Source organism: Pristiophorus japonicus, unplaced genomic scaffold (assembly GCF_044704955.1).
Source record: "Pristiophorus japonicus isolate sPriJap1 unplaced genomic scaffold, sPriJap1.hap1 HAP1_SCAFFOLD_321, whole genome shotgun sequence".
Taxonomy (NCBI): domain Eukaryota; kingdom Metazoa; phylum Chordata; class Chondrichthyes; family Pristiophoridae; genus Pristiophorus; species Pristiophorus japonicus.
In genome coordinates, this window is record NW_027253008.1 from 79,687 (window position 1) to 95,384 (window position 15,698).

Genomic DNA, 15,698 nt, shown 5'->3' on the forward strand with positions numbered 1-15,698 from the left:
TTTCTTGACTGAAGCAGGCCCCGAGGTGTATGAAATTCTGAAAAATGAGCTTGTTCCCGTCAAGCCAAAGGACACATCACTGACGGAGATTCTAACCAAGTTAGAACAGCACTACAGTCCTGAGCCCCTGGAAATTGCTGAATGTTATTGTTTTGGAATACGAGATCAATTCATTGACGTGTGTATCAGTGAGTACATTATAGCATTAAAGACGCTATCCATTCTCTGTCATTTGGGAAACTTTCAGGACTAAGCATTGCGTGACTGCTTTGTTTGTGGGATGAAACATGAAGCAATCAGAAGAACATTGTTAATAATCCCTAACTTGACTTTTGATTTAACTTGTCAGACAGCTGTGTCAATTGATTGAAGCAGGCCCCGAGGTGTATGAAACTCTGAAAAATGTGCTTGTTCCCGTCAAGCCAAAGGACACATCACTGACGGACCAATACTCCCGAGAATTTCCCACCATGTCCAGTCGTCACACAACCGAGGTGAATCTGCAGGTTAAAAGTAAAAGGCAGTTGGGCCCCAAGCAACTTGCCAAGGTAACAGTGCATTGAAGTCGTGCTGTTGGTGCCTGGGACAACACATTGCTCAAAGCTGTCCATATGTGAAAGCAGAGTGTTTCTTCTGCAAGAAAACAGGACATCTTGTGAAGGCGTGCCAACTAAAGAGTAAACCAATGCTCAAGGCATTAAATAGAAATCACCAGAGATTGCATAACACTGAAGAGAAGCAAGGGGACAAGGAGGTTCTGGTGATACAGGTCATCAGGAGCATGAGGGTATCTAACAGTGATTCGCGATGTACCATCATTCAAGTAGACGTTGCAGGAACCAGGATACCCATGGAAATTGACACTGGTGCATCCATGAGTGTGGTACCGGAATTGCTATATCTCGACAAGTTGAGTGATTTTCCGATGGAGAAATTGAAGATAAAGCTGTAAGGCTACTCAGGAGAGCAAATTCCTGTTGCAGGACGTATCATAGGAGGATGAGGATGACTTGCTTCTACACGAGTTCACAGATGTTTCAATGAAGGACCCGATGTTCCAGTCCTGAACTCCAATTGAAGGAGGTGAAGATGCCTGTGGGTGGATTTTTTTAATGTGTGGTGACCCTTGCACATCAGCCACCACACGGGCTTGACAGAGCTCGGCCTTTATTCAGTGGTAAGGGTTAACCAAGACGACTGGAAGACCTGCTCTGCTGCACGGACCTTGTGCACACATATATCGCAGTGTGGGCTGGCCTGTGCTGCCCCTGGGCCCTCGCCTCTTCTGGGCCCGGTGAAATACAAGGATCAGTTTCAGAGTTTGCCTCTCTTAGTAGTGGCAGGAGACAAACCTGCGTTAATAGATAGAAATTGGTTGGGATCAGTGAAGCTGGATTAGAATGAGATTTTTCGTGTTGAAATGAGATTTCCATCGAAGGATGATGTCATCAAACAGTATCCAAAGGTGTTCCTTGAAACAGGCAGTCCGATCCAAGGTTTCAAAGTGAGTGTCAGGGTACAGAAGGATGCTAGATCGGTTTACTACAAGCCACGTCCCGTACCATATGCACTCAAGGAGAAAGTTGAGCAAGAACTCAAAAGACTAGAAACTGAGAACATTATCTCTAAGGTAGATCTAAGTAATTGGGCTACATCCATTGTTGGTGTATCTAAGTCAGATGGTAAGGTAAGGTTGTGTGGTGATTATAAAGTAATGGTAAACCAGGTTCTAGAGGGTAATGTCCCCCAAACATTGCCAAATGTAGAAGATTTGTTCACAATGCTAACAGGTGGTCAGATTTTCTCAAAGTTGGATCTTACGAATGCCTACTTACAGCTTGAACTAGATGAGGAGTCCAAGTCATACTTGACTATAACTACTCATCTAGGCCGATATCAATTTAATAGGCTACCATTTGGAGTGTCTTCCGCCCCTGCCATATTCCAAGGGGTGATGAACCAGATTTTGCAAGGTATTGAAGGGGTAGTATGTTATTTGGATGACATACTAATTTTAGCACCAAATAGGCAAATTCATAATAACTTGAATGAAGTGCTCAAATGGCTAGAGAAGCACAGAGTACGAGTGTCTGCTCGTAAGTGTGAGTTATTTCAAAACTCAGTGGAGTATTTAGGGCACAGAGTAGACAAAGATGGTTTACATCCAACCAAGGGAAAGCTGGATGCAATCAGAAATGCACCCACTCCCAGGAATGTCACTGAACTTCGTTCATTTCGGGGTCTTTTGAACTATTATGGGAAGTTCCTACCAAATTTGGCTACAGCGTTACATCCACTGAATGAGCTGTTGAAAAAACAGGTCCATTGGAAGTGGTCAGAAGAATGCGATGCAACATTCAAGGAGTGTAAAAGCCAGTTGGTAGAGAGCACCATGTTAGTTCACTATGATGTATCTAAGGAGATCAAGCTAGCATGTGATGCCTCTCCGAATGAAGTTGGGGCAGTGATCTCTCATGTATTACGTAGTGGGGAGCGTCCTCATTCAGGCCAACATCCCCAGCATTGAAGCACTGACCACACTCGATCAGCTCCGCTGGGCAGGCCACATAGTCCGCATGCCAGACACGAGATTCCCAAAGCAAGCGCTCTACCCAGAGCTCCTTCACGACAAACAAGCCAAAGGTGGGCTGCGGAAACGCTACAAGGACACCCTCAAAGCCTCCCTGATAAAATGCAACATCCCCACCGACACCTGGGAGTCCCTGGCCAAAGACCATGTTAAGTGGAGGGAGAGCATCCGGGAGGGCGCTGAGCACCTCGAGTTTCAACGCCGAGAGCATGCAGAAACCAAGCGCAGGCAGCGGAAGGAGCGTGCGGCAAACCAGTCCCCCCCACCCTTTCCTCAACCACTATCTGTCCTACCTGTGACAGGGTCTGTGGCTCTCGTATTGGACTGTTCAGCCACAAAAGAACTCACTTCAGGAGTGGAAGCAAGTCTTCCTCGATTCCGAGGGACTGCCTATGATAATGATGAGTGGGGAGGAGAGACCGATTGTTTCTGCTTCATGCACTCTCAGTGCCAGTGAGCGTAATTATGCGCAGATCGAAAGGGAAGCTTTGACATTAATTTTTGGGGTCAAGAAGTTCCACTTGTTTGATCATAAGCTTACCATTGTTACGGACCATAAGCCCCTGATAGCAATCCTCCATCTAAAATCCCCAGTTCCAACATTAGCTGCAGCCCGAATGCAGAGATGGGCTTTGATTTTGTCGGCATATACAAATGACATTGAGTACAGAAGATCAGCTGATCACAGTGATGCTGATGCCATGTCGAGATTGCCCTCCCCATCACATGTTCAGCTTGCTCTCGGTGAAGAGACTCGAGGTGTTCAGCGCCTTCCCAGCTGCTTTTTCTTCACTTTGGGCGGCCTTGGGACAGGTGAACTTGCGAGAGCAAGCTGAAGCCAAGTGTAGACAGCGGAAGGAGTGCGCTGCAACGCACTCAGCCAGCCGTTCCTTCAACCACCGTCTGCCCCACCTGTGACAGAGACTGTCGATCCCGCATTGGACTCTTCGATCACCTGAGAACTCACTTTTAGTGCGGAAGCAAGTCTTCCTTGACTTCGAGGGACTGCCTATGATGATGATCACAAGTTACACCCAACAGGGAAGAAGTGTTCTATTTTCCATACATTAATGAACTGCCAGTCACGGCTGAAGAGGTTGGTGGAGCAGCCAAACGTGACCCAGTTGTGTCAAAGGTGTATGATTACATAGCAAATGGATGGCCAAACCAGGTATCAGAGAAAGATATTCATCCAGCCTTCAGTCATAGGAATGAATTGTCAGTGGATAAAGATTGTATCATGTGAGGTGCAAGAGTAGTTATTCCAAATAAATTCAGGTCCAAATTATTAGATGATCTTCATGACCAGCACCTGAGAATGTGCTTGACCAAGAGTTTTGCATGCAGTTACTTATGGTGGCCAGATTTAGATAAAGATATAGAATACATCGTTTGACATGTTGTACACTGACTATCGGTAAGCAAGAAACCACCATCAGTACCATTCCAGCCATGGGAATGTCCTCCCAGGGTGTGGCAAAGGTTACATATTGAATTTGCTGAGTTAGAAGGACAGCAATTGTTCATTGTGATTGATAGCCATTCGAAGTGGGTTGAGGTGTTACCAAAGCGGGAAATCACAAGTAAAACACTGGACAATTTGCGAAGATTGTTTTCTTCATAGGGCCTCCCAGAAGAAATTGTGTCTGATAATGGGCCACATTTTGTTCAGAAGAATTTGTACAGTTCATGAGCAGAAAAGGTATGAAACATACCAAAGTTCCACCGTACCACCCTGCTTCAAATGGTGCAGCAGAGCGCACTGTACAAATTGTAAAATGTGCCCTCATCAAGCATGTTCAGCCATGAACTCATTGAATGGCGGTGCAGGCTCGAAAGGCCAAATAGCCTACTCCTGCACCTATTTTCTATGTTTCTAAGTGTAGGATTAAAATCCAAAGACACGGCAATTGTTGTTGGATCACAAGTTGGCAAATTTTCTGATTACTTATCGAAATACTCCTCATACAACTACTGGTGGAACACCAGCAGAGTTGTTTCTTAAACAACAGCCACAAATCAGGTTCTCGTTCTTAAAGCCAAACTTGGCAGAGTCAGTAGAAGAGAAACAATTAAGATAGAAAGCGAGCCATGATAGAGCTAGAGTAAAAGAGAGACATGTGAAATTGAATCAGAAAGTTAGAGTGAAGAACCATCACCATAAATGATTCAAGTGGTTACCAGGAAGAGTGGTGAAGATATGTGGCCCTCGCACATATTTGGTCAAGATGTTTGATCATGGAAAGGTTAGGTTTGTTCACATTGATCATATTTTACCTATAGATGTGGAAGGAGTTGAAAGTTGGAATGATTCGATTATTTCTGCTGAGTTACAAGTCGAGTACCAGTAACAAATCCTACATCAAATGTACTAGAAACAAGTCGAAGAGAAAGTCAGAATTTAAGTCTGACTCTGAGTCGAATAATGTGAAGTTGTAGAGAGTTCAAATATAGATCAAGGGCATCCCTTGGCGAAAAACTTTCCTCAGGCTCATCCAAGAATGAGTCTAAGTTCGGCACCAAGTTTGGAAAGTTCTGTTCCAGAGCGAAGGTAACCTCTTTGAAACAGAAAACCAATGCTTAAGTTTGATTTGTAAATATGGCAAAATAAGTCCGTATCTTTTGTTGTGCATAACCATGCAAGTTATGTATGATGATTATTTTGATATGATTACTTCTTCATTAAGGAAGGAGAAGTGTAATATACAGCTCCACCAGGTGGACTACTGCTCCACCTAGTGGACGACTGCGGTAATGCAACTGCTGATGTATATAATAAAAGCATCATGTGACAAGGTCACCTGACAAATTCCTGCGGCGCCATCTTGTATGTGTGTGTTTGTGATGTCGTAAAGAATATATCACAGGGAGAGAGGAGGTGTGGGGGTGGGTTCTGGGGAGCCGCTGGGTGGGCGAGTGCAATAAGAAAGGACGAGCTGTGAATTACAGCTCAGAGCAGGTGAGCAGGCGAGCAGAGTCTGGGAGGGGGACACTGTCTCGACGGACGGTCGGTCTGCTTACTCGATGGGGGCCGTCATTGGGGGAGGTGGTGGGGGCGGTGGCGGGGGAGGAGGTGTGGCAGGCAGGGTCACTGGATCCTGCTCCGCTTCGCACGATGCTGCCTCGGCTGCCGTCAGTTTCTCCTGAAGGTCCTTGACTGGAAGCAAAGAAAGACAAAAAGATAAATCCCCCCCCGGTCCGCTTCTGGCCGCAGAATCAGTTCCACCCGCAGGACACAGAATCCCGATTAATCCAATTCCCAACCTTCTCCCCCTCCCCCCCTCGCACACCCAACACTCCGCAGCCTCCAGCTCCCGCTGGGCACCGAGAGCAGCTTCAAACCCCTCCTCCGGTCCGTCCATTCCACGCCCACCTTCCTTTGCTGGACGAGACGTTGAGCTGGACGAGACATCTGCCCAGCCAGATGGAAGTAAAAGTTACCACAGCATTATTCAAAGAAGAGCAGGGGAGTTATCCCCAGTGTCCTACCCAATACATAGCCCCCAACCAACATCAATAAAACAGATTATCTGCTCATTAATTAAATGTAATTAATTAACGGCAGGCCACTTAATAGTGTAGATGAACAAAGGGACCTTGGAGTGCTTGTCCACAGATCGCTGAAAGTAACAGACCAGGTGGATAAGGTGGTTAAGAAGGCATACGGAATGCTTGCCTTTATTGGCCGAGGCACAGAATATAAGAGCAGGGAGGTTATGACACAGCTGGAGTACTGTGTGCAGTTCTGGTCACTGTATTATAGGAAGGATGTGATTGCACTGGAGAGGGTGCAGAGGAGATTTACTAGGATGCTGCCTGGAATGGAGAATCTTAGTTATGAGGACAGATTGGATAGGCTGGGTTTGTTCTCATTGGAACAGAGGAGGTTGAGAGGAGACCTCATTGAGGTGTACAACATATTGAGGGACCTGGACATAGTGGATAGTAAGGGTCTGTTTCCATTGGTGGTGGGGTCTATTACGAGGGGGCATCTCTGCGGCCTTCACAAACTCCCGCTCATCCATCCATCCCCATCCTCATTTAACCTCATGCATCCACCATTATCAGCTTCTCCTCGGTCTCCGCAAATAACCTCCCACCCACCATTCCTGACCCAGCCCCGGGAGATGTCCTTCCGAGCTCCGCTCGTTGCTGCACTCTTCCCAGTCCTCCAGCCACGCCCATACTCTGGAATTCTTTCCCTTGAGTTCCCCGTCTGAACACACCACTGCTCATCTTCAAAGGTATCCTTCAATCTACTGCTCACACCATGCCTCTGGTCACATCGCGCAACTCCCTCCAAACCCTGTCGCAAATCAAACAAGCTCCCTCTACACTGTCCCCATCAAACACTCCCAGGGCAGGTACAGCACGGGGTTAGATACAGAGTAAAGCTCCCTCTACACTGTCCCAAATATCCCAGGGCGGGTACAGCACGGGTTAGATACAGAGTAAAGCTCCCTCTACACTGTCCCATCAAACACTCCCAGGGAAGGTACAGCACGGGTTAGATACAGAGTAAAGCTCCATCTACACTGTCCCAAACATCCCAGGGCAGGTACAGCACGGGGTTAGATACAGAGTAAAGCTCCCTCTACACTGTCCCATCAAACACTCCCAGGGCAGGTACAGCACGTGTTAGATGCAGAATAAAGCTCCCTCTACACTGTCCCATCACACACTCCCAGGGCAGGTACAGCACTGGTTAGATACAGAGTAAAGCTCCCTCTACACTGTCCCATCAAACACTCCCAGGGCAGGTACAGCACGGGTTAGATGCAGAGTAAAGCTCCCTCTACACTGTCCCATCAAACACTCCCAGGGCAGGTACAGCACGGGTTAGATGCAGAGTAAAGCTCCCTCTACACTGTCCCATGAAACACTCCCAGGGCAGGTACAGCACGGGGTTAGATACAGAATAAAGCTCTCTCTACACTGTCCCATCACACACTCCCAGGGCAGGTACAGCACGGGGTTAGATACAGAGTAAAGCTCCCTCTACATTGTCCCATCAAACACTCCCAGGGCAGGTACAGCACGGGGTTAGATACAGAATAAAGCTCCCTCTATACTGTCCCATCAAACACTCCCAGGGCAGGTACAGCACGGGTTAGATACAGAGTAAAGCTCCCTCTACACTGTCCCATCAAACACTCCCAGGGCAGGTACAGCACGGGTCAGGGACTGTGTAACACCGGGAATGTGTGTGTATTTTACTGACCTTTTGTCTCCAGCTCTTTGCTCTTTCCCTCAGCCTCCTGGACTTTCATTGCCATCTCCACTTTCTCTTCTTCCATCACTTGCAGCAGCAGGTGGAGCCTGTCAATTTCTTTCTCGGATTGTGATCCTGCGATCTGCTCCTGAAGCTCTATCACCTTTCATAACAACATAGGAACATAAGGAGTTAGGAGCAGGAGTCGGCCATTCGGCCCCTCGAGCCTGCTCCGCCATTCAATGAGATCAGGGCTGATCATCGACCTGAGCTCCACTTTACCACCCGATCCCCATATCCCTCGATTCCCCGAGAGTCCAACAATCTATCTATCTCATCCTTGAATATACTCAATGACTGAGCCTCCACAGCCCTCTGGGGCAGAGAATCCCAAATATTCACCAACTCTGAGTGAAGAAATTCCTCCTCATCTCTGTCTTACTGAGGCCGACCCCTTATCCTGAGACTATGACCCCCCTCACCAGTTCTAGACCCTCCAGCCCGGGGGAAACAACCTCTCAGCATCTACCCTGTCAATCCCCCTCAGAATCTGGTATGTTTCAATGGGATCACCTCTCATCCTTCTAAACTGCAGAGAGTACAGGCCTTATAGAATCATAGAATGGTTACAGCACAGATGGAGGCCATTCGGCCCGTCGAGCCCGTGCTGGCTCTCTGCCAGAGCACTTCAGCCAGTCCCACTCCCAGAGTCTACTCAATCTCTCTTCCTCGGACGACCCCCCCGATCCCAGCAATCATTCTGGTGATCCCTTGTTGCACCACCTCCAAGGCAAGTATGTCCTTCCTTAGATCAGGAAACTGTGCACAAGGCAAACAGGAACAGGCCAATCGGCCCATCCAGTCCATGTTGGCATTTACACTCCACTCAAGGCATTAGTTCCAATCACATTAACCCGCCCTGTTCCCATCTCCCCTCCGCCCCCTCTCCAATCTAAGCCCAAATGTTGACATTGTTGGTGCCTCAACCACCAACCTTGGCGAGAAGTTCCTGAAACATGTATTTATGTAGCTCTTGTCACATCCTCCGACAGTGCGGCACTCCCTCAGTACTGCCCCTCCGTCAGTGCGGCACTCCCTCAGTACTGCCCCTCCGACAGTGCGGCACTCACTCAGTACTGCCCCTCCGACAGTGCGGCACTCCCTCAGTACTGCCCCTCCGACAGTGCAGCGCTCCCTCAGTACTGCCCCTCCGACAGTGCGGCGTTCCCTCAGTACTGCCCCTCCGACAGTGTGGCGCTCCCTCAGTACTGCCCCTCCGACAGTGCGGCGCTCCCTCAGTACTGCCCCTCCGACAGTGCATCGCTCCCTCAGTACTGCCCCTCCGACAGTGCGGCACTCCGTCAGTACTTCCCCTCCGACAGTGCAGCGCTCCCTCAGCACTGCCCCTCGAACAGTGCGGCACTCCCTCAGTACTGCCCCTCCGACAGTGCGGCACTCCCTCAGTACTGCCCCTCCGACAGTGCGGCACTCCCTCAGTACTGCCCCTCCAACAGTGCGGCACTCCCTCAGTACTGCCCCTCCAACAGTGTGGCGCTCCTTCAGTACTGCCCCTCCGACAGTGCGGCACTCCCTCAGTACTGCTCCTCCGACAGTGCGGCGCTCCCTCAGTACTGCCCCTCCGACAGTGCGGCACTCCCTCAGTACTGCTCCTCCGACAGTGCAGCCCTCCCTCAGTACTGCCCCTCTGACACTGCTGTTCTCCCTCAGTACTGCCCCTCCGACAGTGCGGCACTCCCTCAGTACTGCCCCTCCGACAGTGCGGCACTCCCTCAGTACTGCACTGGGAGTGTTGACCTGGATTACGTGCTGAAGTCTCTGGAGCGGGACTTGAACCCACGACCTTGTGACTCAGCCGCTGGACATTGTGACGAGGGGAGGGGGCGATGAGTTGGAGGACGATTCCCCGCGCCCCCCCCCCCCCCTCCCCTGACGTTAGTTGGTTGTACCTGTTGCTGGTGTTGGAACCTTTCTTGCTCCAGGACCTTGGTAGCGTTGGCCACTTCCTCCAGGGCTTTGAGGAGCTGTGTGCTGGGAGCAGCGTTCTCCAGCAGTATCGTGCTCTGCCGATTCGCTTCCTGCTGCTTCACCCGCATCTGTGTTCCAGGAGCAGCGAGAGAGGGAGAGAGAGAGAGAGAGAGAGAGAGAGAGATGGAATTAAAGAGGGGAAACAGCGGCCCTCCCTTCACTGAACATGGTGGTCCTGAAATCCCACCAGAGCTTTCCTGCTCTCTCGCCCTGACTCCGAGGGCCTATCTGCCCCCCTCACCCCACCTCACACATGGAAACACACGATTGTCCTGGTCACCACATTGCAGGAAGCACTGGAGAGCCTATAGAGGAGATTTACCAGGATGTTGCCTGGACTGGAGAATTTTAGCGATGAGGAAAGATGGGATAGGCTGGGGTCGTTGTCCTTGGAACAGAGGAGGCTGAGCGAAGACCCAATTGAGGTGTATAAAATTATGAGGGGCCTGGATAGTAAGGATTCCAGAGATGAAGGGGTTGTCATATGAAGAAAGGTTGAGCAGGTTGGGCCTATACTGATTGGAGTGTAGAAGAATGAGAGGTGATCGTATTGAAACGTATAACATTCTGAGGGGGCTTGACAGGGTAGATGCAGAGAGGATGTTTCCCCTCGTGGGAGAATCTCGAACTAGGGGGCATAGTTTCAGAATAAGGGGCCGCCCATTTAAAACTGAGATGAGGAGGAATTTCTTCTCTCAGAGGGTTGTAAATCTGTGGAATTCTCTGCCCTAGAGAGCTGTGGAGGCTGGGTCATTGAATATATTTAAGGCGGAGATAGACAGAATTTTGAGCGATAAGGGAGTAAAGGGTTATGGGGAGCGGGCAGGGAAGTGGAGCTGAGTCCAAGATCAGATCAGCCATGATCTTATTGAATGGCAGAGCAGGCTCGAGGGGCCAAATGGACTACTCCTGTTCCTATTTCTTATATTCTTATGTTCTTATGACCTATTTCTTTTAGCAGAGGGGTCAATAACTAGCGGGCAGAGATTTAAAGTAATCGGTAGAAGGTTTAGAGGGGATTTGAGGAGAACTTTCTTCACCCAGAGGGTGGTGGGGGTCTGGAACTCACTGCCTGAAAGGGTGGTAGAAACCCTCACCACATTTAAACAGTACTTGGATGTGCACCTGAAGTGCCGTAACCTGCAGGGCTACGGACCGAGAGCTGGAAAGTGGGATTAGGCTGGGTAGCTCTTGGTCGGACATGATGGACTGAAATGGCCTCCTTCCATGCCATAAATTTCTGTGATTCGATGATTCACCCCGTGTAACCCGGGCTGCGTGAGGTTTCCTGTTGGAGTCGCGCCAAAGTCTTTCCGCGGACAGAGTGATGATCGGCATCACCGCCCTGGCACCAGGAAGGGGAACATCGAACCCGGGTTCCCGTTCTTCGTTCCGACTGGATCACAGTCAACTGGGGAGGGTACCAGATCAGAGTCAACTGTGAGGGACTTCACATAGCAACATAAGAAATAGGAGCAGGAGTAGGCCATTCGGCCCCTCGAGCCTGCTCCGCCATTCAGTAAGATCAGGGCTGATCATCGACCTCAACTCCACTTTCCCGCCCGATCCCCATATCCCTCGATTCCCCGAGACTCCAAAAATCTATTGATCTTAGCCTTGGATATACTCAAAGACTGAGCCTCCACAGTCCTCTGGGGTAGAGAATTCCAAAGATTCACCACCCTCTGGGTGAAGAAATTTCTCCTCATCTCAGTCTTAAATGGCCGACCCCTTATCCTGAGACTGTGACCCCTGGTTCTAGACTCCCCAGCCCGGGGAAACATCCTCCCTGCATCTACCCTGTCAATCCCCTGTAACAATTTTATACGGTTCAATGAGATCACCTCTCATTCTTCTAAACTAAAGGCAGTGTGTGCCAAATCTTCTCAATCTCTCCTCATAGGACAACCCCTCATCCCGGGGATCAGCCTAGTTCACGGTTGAATATCCTGCTGATATTTACACTGAAGTGCGGACAATGGTGGCAGCTGGTTGGCAGTGGGTCAACCTCCCAGGATCCAGGAGGGGGAATGAGTGGCCTCCTCCCTCAATCTGCCATCCTCACCCCACTCCCTGAGGATAAACAGGAAGGACGACCCATTTCTGACTCGACCTCATCCTTTCCCAAGAGTGGACATCATCGCTCACTCCTACAACCACAGGTGTGTACAACACAAACCCGGCTTCCTCTGAGCTTCATATCCTCATTTATCTCCACTTCCCTCCTCCCTCTGGGTCCCCTCCCCATGTACTGCCCCGCTCTCCCTCTGGGTCCACCCCATGTACTGCCCTGCTCTCCCTCTGGGTCCTCCCCATGTACTGTCCCACTCTCCATCTGGGTCCTCCCCATGTACTGCTCCGATCTCCCTCTGGGTCCGCCCCATGTACTGCTCCGATCTCCCTCTGGGTCCTCCCCATGTACTGCCCCACTCTCCCTCTGGGCCCGCCCCATGTACTGCCCCGCTCTCCCTCTGGGCCCTCCCCATGAACTGTCCCACTCTCCCTCTGGGCCCTCCCCATGTACTGCTCCGCTCTCCCTCTGGGTCCTCCCCATGTACTGCCCCTCTCCCTCTGGGTCCTCCCCATGTACTGTCCCACTCTCCCTCTGGGTCCTCCCCATGTACTGCCCCGATCTCCCTCTGGGTCCTCCCCATGTACTGCCCCACTCTCCCTCTGGGTCTGCCCCATGTACTGCCCCGCTCTCCCTCTGGGTCCTCCCCATGTACTGCCCCGCTCTCCCTCTGGGTCCTCCCCATGTACTGCCCCGCTCTCCCTCTGGGTCCTCCCCATGTACTGCCCCGCTCTCCCTCTGGGTCCGCCCCATGTACTGCCCCGCTCTCCCTCTGGGTCCTCCCCATGTACTGCCCCTCTCCCTCTGGGTCCTCCCCATGTACTGCCCCACTCTCCCTCTGGGTCCCCTCCCCATGTACTGCCCCGCTCTCCCTCTGGGTCCTCCCCATGTACTGCCCCTCTCCCTCTGGGTCCTCCCCATGTTCTGCCCCGCTTTCCCTCTGGGTCCCCTCCCCATGTACTGCCCCACTCTCCCTCTGGGTCCTCCCCATGTACTGCCCCTCTCCCTCTGGGTCCTCCTCATGTACTGCCCCGCTCTCCCTCTGGGTCCTCCCCATGTACTGCCCCGCTCTCCCTCTGGGTCCTCTCCCCATGTACTGCCCCTCTCCCTCTGGGTCCTCCCCATGTACTGCCCCTCTCCCTCTGGGTCCCCTCCCCATGTACTGCCCCGCTCTCCCTCTGGGTCCCCTCCCCATGTACTGCCCCACTCTCCCTCTGGGTCCTCCCCATGTACTGTCCCACTCTCCCTCTGGGTCCTCCCCATGTACTGCCCCGATCTCCCTCTGGGTCCTCCCTATGTACTGCCACACTCTCCCTCTGGGTCTGCCCCATGTACTGCCCCACTCTCCCTCTGGGTCCTCCCCATGTACTGTCCCACTCTCCCTCTGGGTCCTCCCCATGTACTGTCCCACTCTCCCTCTGGGTCCTCCCCATGTACTGCCCCGCTTTCCCTCTGGGTCCTCCCCATGTACTGCCCCGCTCTCCCTTTGGGTCCTCCCCATGTACTGCCCCACTCTCCCTCTGGGTCCTCCCCATGTACTGCCCCGCTTTCCCTCTGGGTCCTCCCCATGTACTGCCCCGCTTTCCCTCTGGGTCCTCCCCATGTACTGCCCCGCTCTCCCTCTGGGTCCTCCCCATGTACTGCCCCGCTCTCCCTCTGGGTCCTCCCCATGTACTGCCCCGCTCTCCCTTTGGGTCCTCCCCATGTACTGCCCCTCTCCCTCTGGGTCCTCCCCATGTACTGCCCCGCTTTCCCTCTGGGTCCTCTCCCTCTGGGTCCTCCCCATGTACTGCCCCTCTCCCTCTGGGTCCTCCCCATGTACTGCCCCGCTCTCCCTCTGGGTCCCCTTCCAGGTTTCTCTAGTTAAAGAAACTCGCAACCTGTTTCTTTGAGTGTGATGGAATACTCTCCACTTGCCTGGATGAGTGCAGCTCCAACAACACTCAGGAAGCTCGACACCATCCAGGACAAAGTAGCCGCTTGATCAGCCCCCCATCCACCACCTTCAACACTCACTCCCTCCACCACCGGCGCCCCCTGGCTGCAGTGTGGACCATCTACAAGATGCACTGCAGCAACTCGCCAAGGCTTCTTCAGCAGCTCCTCCCAAACCCGCCACCTCTACCACCTAGAAGGACAAGGGCAGCAGGTGCATGGGAACACCACCACCTCCACGTCCCCCTCCCAGTCACACACCATCCTGACTTGGAAATATATCGGCCGTTCCTTCATCGTCGCTGGGTCACAATCCTGGAACTCCCTCCCCTAACAGCACTGTGGGAGCACCTTCACCACACGGACTGCAGCGGTTCAAGAAGGCGGCTCACCACCACCTTCTCAAGGCGCAATTAGGGATGGGCAATAAATGCCGGCCTTGCCAGCGATACCCATATTGCGAGAATGAATTTTAATAAACAAAGAAGGAGGAGAAGGAGTTGGCATGGTTTGGAGAGTAACAGGAGTGGGAAGGGTCCCATTGGATGAGTTGCTAAATGCTGTGCGGCTGGAGGATCCGGATTCAATCCAGAGCCGAGTTAGCCTGAGCGATGTTAGGGACTCCACAATTGGACTCAGTACGTCCACCATCCCCTTTGACTATGGGGCACAAGCAGGGGGGGAGGGGGGGAACGAGCAGGGGGAGGTGAAGGAGGTGAATGAGCAGGGGGAGGGGGCAACGAGCAGGGGGAGGGAGAACGAGCGGGGGAGGGAGAACGAGCGGGGGGAGGGAGAACGAGCTGGGGGAGGGAGAACGAGCAGGGGGAGGGGAATGCGTGGGGGGGGGAGGGGGAACGATCAGGGGAGGGGGAATTGAGTGGGGGGGAGGGGGAACGATCAGGGGGAGGGAGAACGAGTAGGGGGAGGGGGAATGAGTGGGGGGGGAGGGGGAACGATCAGGGGGAGGGGGAATGAGTGGGCGGGGAGGGAACGATCAGGGGGAGGAGGGGGAACGATCAGAGGGAGGAGAATGAGTGGGGGGGGAGGGGGGAACGATCAGGGGGAGGGGGAATGAGTGGGGGGGGGAGGGTGAACGAGCTGGGGGAGGGGGAACGATCAGGGGAGGGGGAATGAGTGGGGGGGGGAGGGGGAACGATCAGGGGGAGGGAGAACGAGTAGGGGGAGGGGAATGAGTGGGGGGGGGAGGGGACGCAGGGGGAGGGGGGTGAGTTGGGGGGAGAGTGAACGAGCGGGGGGAGGAGAGAGGGGAGGGGAGACGAGTAGGGTAGGGGGGAAAGGAGCGGGGGTGGAGGGTGAATGAGCGGGGCGGGGGCAACGAGTAGGGGGAGGGGAATGAGCATGGGGGGGGGCAACGAGTAGGGAAGGGGACCAATTAGAGAGCTGTTCCAGCACAGGGACGATGGAGTGACTGGCCTCCTTCAGCGCTTTTCGTTCGACGATTCTCGGAGGGGAGAGCCTGGGGGCGGGGGTTTCTGTTCCCGGTGGTCTCCAGCGACACCTGCAGATGGTGAGCGCTGGTGGGTGCTGGGTCATGAACTGCTGCTTTGCAGCCCTCCCACTCTGCGGGCAAAGATCCCGCTGGCTCTCAGCCTCTGGGTGGCCATGGGTGAGGTATCAGGTCACTGCCCAGCGAGGAGCAGGGAGTATGCGAGGAGAATGAGTTATTGTGTTGTGAAAGGGATGGACACCTGCTGGGAGGACCAGGTGGACACGCTCTCTCCATTTATCTTCAAGGACCTTATAACCCCCTCACCCCAAGAAAAACTCGTTCACAGCAACTGTGCTCAACTTTTACACGGACGACACCAGAACTGGGAGGTTAT

At 52.6% G+C, this 15,698-nt stretch overlaps 1 protein-coding gene across 1 annotated transcript in view; it reads right to left on the bottom strand.

Annotated features, from left to right (window-relative positions):
• The window catches only part of LOC139249549 (shootin-1-like), an 84,583-nt gene that overhangs the window by 17,562 nt on the left and 51,323 nt on the right, over positions 1 to 15,698 (bottom strand). Inside the window, exons 11-13 of the mRNA XM_070872490.1 lie at positions 9,770 to 9,916; positions 7,812 to 7,965; positions 5,612 to 5,747 (exon numbers count right to left, since the gene is read on the bottom strand). Of these exons, the coding sequence (XP_070728591.1) occupies positions 5,612 to 5,747; positions 7,812 to 7,965; positions 9,770 to 9,916 (437 nt within the window). The remainder of the gene's footprint in view (positions 1 to 5,611; positions 5,748 to 7,811; positions 7,966 to 9,769; positions 9,917 to 15,698) is intronic.